General features: G+C 35.3%; 1 protein-coding gene across 1 annotated transcript; it reads right to left on the bottom strand.

Annotated features, from left to right (window-relative positions):
• LOC143912778 (uncharacterized) lies at positions 1-8,796 on the bottom strand. The gene is made up of 8 exons (XM_077432149.1): positions 8,702-8,796; positions 5,840-6,024; positions 5,578-5,766; positions 5,363-5,500; positions 5,171-5,276; positions 3,441-3,574; positions 3,235-3,359; positions 1-3,162 (listed from the first exon to the last, which is right to left on the bottom strand). Exons 2-8 carry the CDS (start codon positions 6,020-6,022, stop codon positions 3,087-3,089), a joined length of 951 nt encoding a protein of 316 aa, XP_077288275.1. The 5' UTR covers positions 6,023-6,024; positions 8,702-8,796; the 3' UTR covers positions 1-3,086.
• Between the last annotated feature and the right edge of the window lie 3,375 nt (positions 8,797-12,171).

Raw genomic sequence — 12,171 nt, forward strand, 5'->3', positions numbered from 1 at the left:
CAATATGTAATAAAGGCATGTATACAATTGTCCATAACTTTAAATATAGGAAAAAACTTCACATTATCAAAAAAGTATATATTGGTCGTTTGAAAAATGATCACAACGTTCGCTAAAGCGTTCACACGTCAATAACTATCACAACAATCGTGCATTCATTACCACATTGAGCGAGATTTTCAATTTTATATTCATTTCATAATCAAACGACGTACATATCTTTGGCGTGAGCGACATCTGAACGTGTCGAAGAATAGTACGGAGACAGTCGTTGAAAAACCTTCGTGTAGTGTAAACGTTTGAGTATGCATGTAGCTTCTATCTAGTATATATATATCAGTCATTCGATTTCTTATTTATTGTTCCAATTTGAGCATTATATATATATCGTCTTATTAAATAATTCTATAATATAATATGTATAAGCGGGTATATAATTCCAAAACTATCATAATATATATGTATAGTATATAACACGTGAACATATTTACACAAATAAGCAAGAATACACAGTACATTTGCATACAAATGTATTGGCATTGATGTAGGGCAAGGTTGTTTATAATATTTATAATTATTGAACACATATAATTGTTCTTTAAGCTCGATCTACATGCAGTGCAGTTTATACTGTTTATTTCCTAAAATTTATGAGCTGATTTTGAACCACTTCCACTCTTCAGATCGCTTTGACATTGCTTTCCGACACGCTAGACGAATTAAATCATCACAAATGTCTGTCACATCGACGTGATGACAGCTGGCTAGTCGATAAACGTCACGCATTTGCATCTTCAAATGTGACGCATTGAACAGTTACTTTTTTCACACTTTCTCATATGAACTCTATATTACAAGCGTTCACTCTCTCTCTCATATGCATTTTTAATTCACTGACAGACAAGGTAGGCTCTGCATGCTCGCACAGGAACGCGATGATTCAATTGAGCGACTTATGTTTTATGGAGAAATATATATGTATGAAGATGAGATCATCAACCTTGATTTGGGATAGTACATACAAGCTGTGCTAATATAATCAGTTATACAGGCGCATCGAGTATTTAATATATTTACACTAACATTCAAATACATAGTAATTACATTAAATTACTGATGACGAAGAAGGCATTCGAATAGTGACGATGCTTTTCAATCAAATATATGAGACTTACACAATTCCTCATGAATGGTTAGTCGACATTTATTCCCTTACTAAAGAAAAATAAGCCTTATTCCCTTACTAAAGATTATAGATTGATTAGTTTAATGAGCCACATACTTAAAATAATTCTCAATATCATTTACTATTAAATGTAAGTGCGAAAGCATGATCAGCGATTCACAATTTGGAATTAGATGGGCATTGGAAACAAGAGAAACGTTGTTGTTGAACTTGAAATTCAGGAAGAGGATGTACGTCTTTTATCGACTTCGAAAAGGCATTCGAAAGAGTGAAACATGATAGATTAATACATGCACTGAATCAAAGAGGGATAGATGGAAAGGAGATAGCCCTTTTGAAGAACGTATATTGGAATCAATTGCTGTTGTGAAGGTAGAAGATATGGAAACCGAAGATATAGAAGTTTGTCGAGGGGTGCGGCAGGGCTGTGTGTCATCATCCATGCTTTTTAAGCTGTATTCGAAAATGGTATTCAACAAGGCAGTTGATAGCTGGAGAGGTGGTCAAATAATTCATAATATCTGTTTCGCTGACGATACGGCAATACTGACTGAGAGTGTTGAAGACCTGCAATCTTTATTGGATGCAATAGATCAATCTTGTCAAAAATAGGGTATGTCCATCAATATAAAAAAATAAACAAAAACAATGATAATAAGTAAGGAAAAGACGGACCCATTAAACCTGAGTGTGCGTACAAATGGTTGAACAATACAACGATCAATACAGATATTAGCTTCAAATCGGAAATACAAAGGATTGAAATAGAAAGAATTGCTTTCGGCAGCTTGAAAAATGATTTGTGTTGCCGAAGGTTGTCTATGAAATTACGTTTACGAATCCTGCATTGTTATGTATGGTCAGTGTTGCTGAACGGAACGGAAGTGGACGCTATTAGTGGCAAGCTTGAACAAGATAAGAATTCTTTGAAATGTGGTGTTACTGGAGGATGTTAAAGATCTCATGGAAGAAGCTTGTGAAGAACGAAACCGTCCTCCAGCTGCTTAATAAAAAGAGTGAGCATCTTGATACGGTCAAGTGACGAAAAATGGAATGTTTTGGTCACGTCATCGCCTTCTACAGACAATAGTGGAGGGGCAAGTAGAAGGTAAACGGTGGCATGGGAGAAATAGGCTCTCTTGGCTCCGGAACATCAGGTCATGGATGGGACTTGGACTCGAAAAATAAATGTCCGAATAAGGATTTGAAATAAGAAGGCCCGGCCCACTAATAGATTATTTAATTTAAGGTCTGTTTTATAAATGGTTACGACTTTTTCAGTGGCAAAACATACCATTGAAAATTATAATATATGTTTATCGAAAGGATTTTTCAAAATATCCCTTCATTCTGACAATGGAATGGGTCGTGATCTTGGGAAAACTCATTGAAGGGGTTTAATTACATTTGAAACTGATGACAATTCGATATCACATGACTGCAGCATTGCATCTATTGGGCCTTGAGCAAGCAGAATGCAAGCTCTGTAGCTTAATTGGTTTTGTGCAAGTGGGGTACAAGAAAGCCACGCTTACATTAACACAAGACCCCGTCAGTCTTAAGAGCATAGTACATGCATATGTTGCAAATAAATCATCTCACTAATCACCTCTTTACTGAATTCTATGTTTAAAATACTAGCTTGTAGATCGAGCTTAAAATGAATAAAATCCATCAGATTTATAGGCACGTACAAATATGTACATTTCCGATTAAAGCTCGGTTAAAATACAACAGTTCCTCAATTCTAAAGATATACAAAAAGTCAAGCTTACAAAAATTTGTTAAGCAATAATTGCAAAATTCCTTTTGGAATTGATTCACACAATTCAATAAAATACTCCAATAGAAATTAAAGCTATATCATTTATAAAAACAAATACAAGTTCATATTGTCATTTTATTGGCGTCTCCACCAAGGAACTCCGTTGATTTCTTCGATGGGACTCGAGCGAGCGTTGTGTCTCTCGTCAGATCTACGACAAATCCAAACGATTAATTTCAAACCAGAATGAAAAATACAATTACAAGCATCACAATATAAAAACCTGTAATAATTTCTCGGCAGCGTCGAAGCACTCATCGGCGGTATCGGAAACAGCAGCGGTTGCATCTGCCTGACAGCCAGGCTTTGAGGCTGTGGAGCCGTAGGACTTTCTCCCATGTACGAGTTCTGAAAATAAAATCGAATTTCGCTTGTGGAGTAATTATTCAGTGCCGCTTGATGGGAATGATGATGATGCGGGTGACTTACTGCAATTGTGTCCATGGGTATGCAATCTGGCGGGGCTGTTCGCATGCGCAATTGCTTGCCTCGTTGTTTGTTGCTGCGACGTACGCAGCATTGTACTCCTAGCAGTAAGCTGCATACCATGAAAGCCAGACAACCTGAAATAGTGCAAAAAATGGTAATTTAGAATTAATTATATACAAGCCTTAATGTGTATATTGTAATATATAAAACTAAGTCTGTTGTTATGGAGCTTTATGTGAAACTTGAGAATGACTGAATTAATTTCAAGAGTAGCGGATTTACGTACAGGAGGGGGAGTTATTATAGTTTTTTTATACCAAACCAATACGACATCAAAGTTGGATCACTTTCTGAAGAAAAAAAAAACATTTGTTTGCCCAAAAGCGTTCAAAATATTCATAAATGCATCATATTTCTGAGAAGCTCCATATTTATATACACTTATTAGTAAATTGTTCAATTGTTGTAAATGCTATTGTTCAATTGATGTAAAAGGTTCGCCCAACCTTTTTTTTTGTACTCTAGCTTTGTAAATATAGCCAAACCGCCCCGATTCCTGGAAAAAGCACTGTGTCTATTGGCAGTCTACTTATTAGTAGTCACTGAGCCTGAGGGGGCCGTGTATTGTTCAAAGGTTGTAAATGCATTGTTAAAGGTTTGCCGAACAATGGATAGCACTGTGACTATCCTACCTCTACTTATTAGCCAGAACTAATGTCTGCAGGAATTTCAGCATTAACAGTCTACTTATTAGCCAGAACTAATGTCTAGCAGGAATTTCAGCATTAACTTGGAAATAACGTTACGTTTTACTTTTATTCTTTTCTCAAAATATGCAGACGATAATAAAAGTCAATTTTTTTATCGTTTATGCGCTAAAAAATTTTCAAGCGTTTATGCGCGCACGTACGCATTTCCGAAAAATGGGAGTCTACTACAATAAATAAAAAAAACATATTCACTGCGTTTTATTACATTGCTCTCGTTTATTTTATCTTCTGGCAACACTGGTTCGACCCAGCGCTTCCTCCAGAAAAAAAAATACACAATAATGAAAATGATAGAACGGATCTAGAAAGGAAGATGTAGTAAATCTATCACTTTCAGACTCTGATAGTGATATTGCAGTAGCTTAATCTGCGACTAAATGTGTGTTTATATAGTAAAATAAAAGCTTAAGTTTGGGGAACCTACCCAGAAGAAGAAAAATAAAGAAATTGTGAAAAAAGACATGATTTTTTTCATAAAATGAAATACATCTGAAAAAAATTATTTGGAATATTATATCACAACTATACGACTATAGTGTGAGTATTATATATTATGTTTTCTTCGCTAATAAAAAATAAACATTGTATTTAATATTTTGCGAAAGTGGACTTATGCCACTTTTTAATATAACGGCTCATATATACATATACATACGTATATATTCCACAAAACTACTAACAATTTTGAAAACATTTTATGAAATCACATTCCAGACATTTTTCTCAGTTTTGATTTTATCTTTGGTGTAAGTTTTTTGTTGTTATATGACCTTTTAATTTACTTGACAACAGTCAGTCATCACAATTAGACTAAAATATATTCGAAAAACACGTACATATATGCATTTTGTTGACAGGTCTTCTAAATTGATTGAAATGTTGAAAAAAAAAGCAACCATTGAACCAAATAAGTATTATCAAAGAGAAATGATATATAAAATAAATAATACTTAAACATACCGATATAAACGAGAACACTCAAATCGCCACCACGATTACTCCGTCTAAGAACACTACCAGCTATACACAATGATACCCCAGTCAAAATACCGACAACGAATATGATCTGAAAACAATATATAAAAAAAAATAAATAAAAATCAAACTAAAAATCACATTCTTATTTCATCAGTCGTAAAAAGATTTAATAACCTGCAAAACATAATAGCAAACATATTCAAATCCCGGACAGTGTCCTCCGCAGCCACCAGGAGCTCTTATTTCGCTCGGAACTGGACTCCTCGCTGGAACCACACTAACAGGACACTCCCTAGTACTACTATCCGACTCCTGAAACGAAACAATAATATATATATTCAGCATATAGTTGAGCATTCAAATAGTTTCGGAACTTTTAAAGCACTCACGTGTACACCGATCGGAATACTATAATTAGGAACGTCTCCGGCCATCTGATACGGCTTGGAGTATCCGGCTAAGAGGGGCGGCGACAGTCTCTGGTGTTCAGAATACGGCATGTGATAAACAGGCGAAGAGAGCCCGTCCGACTGACTCCTCATCGTCCATTGATTCCTCGGATTCGTATAGTGCGTTATCTGCAAACAACGTTAATATTATAATACGGTTGATTTCGCACACTATGCGATACTGTCGCAGTCGAATAAATACCTGATAGTTTTCCGAGTTTGAACTGTTTGTACTTTGGCATTCTTGTGGATGGAATGGAGGATTCTCCAGCCACGGGTATTTAGATCTCTGCTGATTGGAGTGGTGAAATTGTGCATCTGTTCTCGGTACGACAGTCGTCTGATACGGATGGGCATTTCGAGGATGTGTTTGGTGACGGAACATTGCTGAAAATCAAGAAATAATTATATTGTGCGTTGGACTCGATGCATATGCCGAACTTTTCCATAATCAACGTTAATTTAAACGTCTGAAAATGCAATATGCTTATTATAAACAAAACGAATTCTGTATATGTCATTTCATTGAGAGAAAAAAATACATATTACAGTAGAAATTACTAAAAGATAAGTAATATCTAAGGTCAAGGATGTACTGGACGACATCCTTGACCTTAGTGCGTCTTCTGATCTCTACATTTCGAATTGCCTAGAATTTTCCTCTCCATAGCCCTTTGGACCACTTACAGAACACGCGAAGCATCTTTGATCAAAAGTCATATGTACGTGATAATTGATGCCAATCACTGATCAAAGACTCGGCTCTTTGAATTCGGGGATAATTTCGATCGAAAGACGGTATTCAGCCTGCGGAAAGCAGACCAGCTCAGCCATATGCGTCTCCATCATTTAGCCATCTTTCAGAAACGTCAGAAGATGACCCAAATATATTATCTGGTCCGTCACTTCAATGTCAATATCCCGATAAAGGAATATAATTGTAATTGTTATAAGACGTGAGGACTTTTTTCTACTTTTCGACTTGGATATTTATGACTCGAAGTCGATCGTTTCCTATCAGAGTTTGCCAATTCATCTGATTTCATTGTTGAAGCGGTTCCTCCATCAAATTGGCAAAAACCATCCTATCCACTATGTCACCACTATTTGAATATGATTTCAAAAATTTTGTATCAATAACAGATGTCTCGCTAATGTTCATATATATAGTATTTGTACTATGCTTATATGTCTGGTCACATTGACGCGTTAGAGTATTCTGTAATTTCACTGGCTAATATGTAAATAAATGAATATGCTTCATATACAACATCATCATTTACAGCCATTCGCCATCCACAGCTGGATGAAGGCCTCTTCAACACGCTTCCAATCGTCTCTGTTTTGCGCAACACTCATCCATCTCACTCCACACATTTCCTAATTTCGTCTACCTATCTTCCCTGCGGTCTTCCTATTACCCTTTTGCATTATTTCGGGTATCATTTATTTCGTCCATTCTTCTAGCCATTGCCATTTCAATCTCTTCACTCTATCCACAACCCTTGTCATACTTCTCACCCACGTATTCCGTTTCCTGTCTTTATTCGTTATGCCAAGTATACATCGTTCCATACTTCTTAGAATGAATTGGATGCTGGACAGCTGTAGTAGTTGATACAACATCATCATCTACAGCCATTCGCCATCCACTGCTGGACGAAGGCCTCTTCAACACGCTTCCAATCGTCTCTGTTTTGTGCAACACTCGTCCATCTCACTCCACACATTTCCTAATTTCGTCTACCTATCTTCCCTGCGGTCTTCCTTTTACCCTTTTGCATTATTTCGTCCATTCTTCTAGCCATTGCCATTTCAATCTCTTCACTCTATCCACAACCCTTGTCATACTTCTCACCCACGTATTCCGTTTGCTGTCTTTATTCGTTATGCCAAGTATACATCGTTCCATACTTCAAGTGAATTGGATGCTGGAGAGCTGTAGTGGTTGATACTACATCATCATCTACAGCCGCTCACCATCCAATGCTGGATGAAAGCCTCTCCAACACGCTTCCAGTTGTCTCTGTTTTGCGCAACCCTCATCCATCTCACCTCGCACATTTTGTCTACCCATCTTCCCTGCGGTCTTCCTTTTACCCTTTTGCATTCTCTCGGGTACCATTCAAGCACTTATTTTGTCCACCTTTCGTCCATTCTTCTAGCCACGTGGCCCGCCCATTGCCATTTCAATCTTTTTAAACTATACACTTTGTCCACTCCCCTTGTCATACTTCTCACCCACGTGTTCCACTTCCTGTCTTTCCTCGTTATGCCAAGCATACAATGTTCCATACTTCGTTGAGTGAATTGGACTTTGTTTAGCAACTTGGCGTTCAATTTCCAAGTCTCACATTCATACTTCATCATTGGCAAAACACATTGATCGAGGATCTTTTTCTTCAGGCAAAGTGGCATTTTTAATTTAAAAGCCGCATTCATTCGTCCAAATGCACTCCATCCTAATTTCATACTTATATACGTGTATATTATTTTACCTAAATATAAATACTTATTTACTACATTCGTCTATTTTATCATCTAATGAAATGTAATCAGGCATGCAATACATATAGTGCCCAATCTCATAGTAATCAAACTTTGGCTATGAGACACCATGCAATTCGGCTAGTTCTATCAAATAGTCGCAAATTCCAATTGACTTTTGACAAATGTATTGTATTATGACTTACAAGTTACGTCGTGATGCAATTTATATCAAAAGAGAAACGGCACAATCTCCATAGCATAGTACCTTGCATGAAATAAGTACAGCAACGATGTGTAAGATGCGTGGGTGTGTTGTCGAAAATAATTATCCATTGACGTATAATGAAAGGTTCGTACGCGACATGTGATGTTTTGATGGATGGATTGGTGTTGTGAATGACATGTATGAGTCATGTAAATTGGTAACGGTAGCTTGTACTTTGACACATAAGGCTATGTGTTACGCGGCCCATACTCGCGCTCGGGGCCTTCTAATGGGGAATTTCTGGTTGTTGTAAGTTGAAATGGAGATTGAGGAATGGAATTGTGTGAGAAATGCTGGTGAAATACGTACTGGTTACGAGGATCGGACGCCGATGTGGAAGAAACGGCGCGAGACACCCATCACTGACACGCGGACTGCCAACCTGACGGTCTCGTGCACTCGCATCGCAAAGTGGCAATTTGACCATGTTGTTTATTTGTTCTTTTTATTTGGGGAAGAGTGACAGCTGTTAGCCAGTGTACCGTTGTTGACCATTTTTTTACAGGGCTGTGAGTCATTAAAAAAACGCGACCCGACATGATATGATATTTTGCTACAATATGATTATTCCGTTTCTGATTTTAAAAATTAAAATTGATTTATTCCTATAAAAAGTGTAAGCCGGCCCGGGGGGTATATAGGTCTGTTCATACCTAGTCAGCACGTACCGACTTCAGCAGGTATCCGGCCGTACGAAAAGTATTCTTTGGTACATTTTGAATGGGTATATTCATACCAACCGTCACGTTTACGCCACGGCAGGCTTACAGCAGTACCCGACATTTCCTGTTCATACCTTACAGCAACATCCGTCAACGTATCGTGTCCGTTTTTTTGGCCATCGTGGAAATATACACGCGAATTATGTGCCATGAGTCTGCCGCTTTGCTGTTTTGGACCAATTATCGATAGTGACAGTTGACAGCTGTTCAATCTTTCGACCTGGTTTTGGCGCAAATATTAAAAAAATATTTAAAATTTTTTTTAATTTTTTACGGAAATATTTAAAAAATTTTGTCCATCATCCACAAGCTCCTTATACAGTGTCCAAAACTCTCCTTCGGTTTTTCTATTTTTACTTTATCTATGTACGTAGTAACAATAGATGAAGTTTTGTGATCATGCGAAAATTCGAACTCGAGATTTTGACTGATTCGAACTCAGAATCGATTACTGATCACGTTTTAATGATCTAGAAAAAATGTGTGTGTGTCTGTATGTGTGTCTGTGTGTGTGTCTGTGTGTGTGTCTGTGTGTGTGTCTGTGTGTGTGTCTGTGTGTGTGTCTGTGTGTGTGTCTGTGTACTTTGGGGATTTTTTCAACACCGTTAGTCCTATCGAACCAAAACTTAGTATCGGTTAATGAAATTCTTATAGACACTACGTAAATTTTTTTCAAATTTTTAAGTTGACCGGAAATGGTACCTCCCCTTATAGGTGTCCTCTTTTTTTTAAGTTTTTGAATTCGATTTTCTCCCAAACTACTAACTGAATCGGACTGAATTTTTTTTGCATGTACTAGAAATAATAATTTTTATAATTTTATATTTTTTAAATATTTTTATCTGAACCGGAAGTAGTACTTTTACTCTAGAGAATCGAGGTTTTTTATGTTTTTCTCAAAAGCCTTTTGATTATTCGAACTGAAATTTCATATCGATCAGTTAAGGCTCAATACCAAGTTATGTATAAAATTTGGTAAGCGTCCGTCGACCGGAAGTGGCAGTTTACTCTTGTTCGATTTTTCTTCCACTATTTTTTTCGACCCCTTAAACATGTGTGGTCTTCACGAAAAAATGCAAGTATAATTCTTGTATCAATGTGATTAAAATAAAAAAAAATCACTAATTTTAATAAACCGGAAGTGGGATTTTTTCCCTTCCGGAAGCATCCGGAAGGAAGGTCAAAATGTTGTCGCCTGGATCCTGACCACACCCCTGAACGTATTAAGCTGAAAATTTATATTTATATTATTTATGTACTAACTTAGATTTGGTAACGTTTTGGTCAGAATTCGTATACCGGAAGTAGTATTTTTTTTAAAAACAATATTTCATTATTTTTTCATTATTTTATTTTGACCTTTTAAATTATTTTAAGCGTCTTGATATTTATTGTGTATAATAAAGATAGTGATTTTAAGTAAAAATAAAAAATAAAATCATCAAATTTAATGAACCGGAAGTGGGATTTTCTCCTATTAGAAAGGTCAAAAATGTTGTCGCCTGGATCCTGTCCACACCCCTGAACGTATTAAGCTGAAAATTTATATTTGTGTTGTTTATGTACTAACTTAGATTTGGTAACGTTTTGGTCAGAATTCGTAAACCGGAAGTAGTATTTTTTTTAAAAACAATATTTCATTATTTTTTCATTAATTTATTTTGACCTTTTAAATTATTTTAAGCGTCTTGATATTTATTGTGTATAATAAAGATAGTGGTTTTAAGTAAAATTAAAAAATTAAATCACCAAATTTAATGAACCGGAAGAGAGATTTTCTCGTCTTAGAAAGGTCAAAAATGTTGTCGCCTGGATCCTGTCCACACCCCTGAACGTATTAAGCTGAAAATTTATATTTGTGTTGTTTATGTACTAACTTAGATTTGGTAACGTTTTGGTCAGAATTCGTAAACCGGAAGTAGTATTTTTTTTAAAAACAATATTTCATTATTTTTTCATTAATTTATTTTGACCTTTTAAATTATTTTAAGCGTCTTGATATTTATTGTGTATAATAAAGATAGTGATTTTAAGTAAAAATAAAAAATAAAATCACCAAATTTAATGAACCGGAAGAGAGATTTTCTCGTCTTAGAAAGGTCAAAAATGTTGTCGCCTGGATCCTGACCAAACCCCTAAACGTATTAAGCTGAAAATTTATAATTGTATTCTTTATGTATTAACTTAGATTTGGTAACATTTTGGTCAGAATTCGCAAACCGGAAGTAGTATTTTTTTTTAAAACAATATTTCATTATTTTATTTTGACCTTTTAAATTATTTTAAGCGTCTTGATATTTATTGTGTATAATAAAAATAGTGGTTTTAAGTAAAATTAAAAAATTAAATCACCAAATTTAATGAACCGGAAGAGAGATTTTCTCGTCTTAGAAAGGTCAAAAATGTTGTCGCCTGGATCCTGTCCACACCCCTGAACGTATTAAGCTGAAAATTTATATTTGTGTTTTTTATGTACTAACTTAGATTTGGTAACGTTTTGGTCAGAATTCGTAAACCGGAAGTAGTATTTTTTTTAAAAACAATATTTCATTATTTTTTCATTAATTTATTTTGACCTTTTAAATTATTTTAAGCGTCTTGATATTTATTGTGTATAATAAAGATAGTGATTTTAAGTAAAATTAAAAAATTAAATCACCAAATTTAATGAACCGGAAGTGGGATTTTCTCCTATTACAAAGGATAAAAATGTTGTCGCCTGGATCCTGTCCACACCCCTAAACGTATTGAGCTGAAAATTTATATTTGTATTCTTTATGTACTAACTTAGATTTGATAACGTTTTGGTCAGAATTTGTAAACCGGAAGTAGTATTTTTTTTTAAAACAATATTTCATTATTTTATTTTGACCTTTTATATTATTTTTATCCTCTTGATATTTAATGTGTATTATAATTATACTGATTTTAAATAATAAAAAAAATTTGAACAAAATCCGACAACCGGAAGTAGAACTTTTGTCTTGTGCAAGTATTTGCATATATTCGCGCTCAATTTGTATCGCTATCATAGTTATTAGTTCAATATTGAATTTT

Source organism: Arctopsyche grandis, chromosome 6, assembly GCF_051622035.1.
Source record: "Arctopsyche grandis isolate Sample6627 chromosome 6, ASM5162203v2, whole genome shotgun sequence".
Classification (NCBI taxonomy): domain Eukaryota; kingdom Metazoa; phylum Arthropoda; class Insecta; order Trichoptera; family Hydropsychidae; genus Arctopsyche; species Arctopsyche grandis.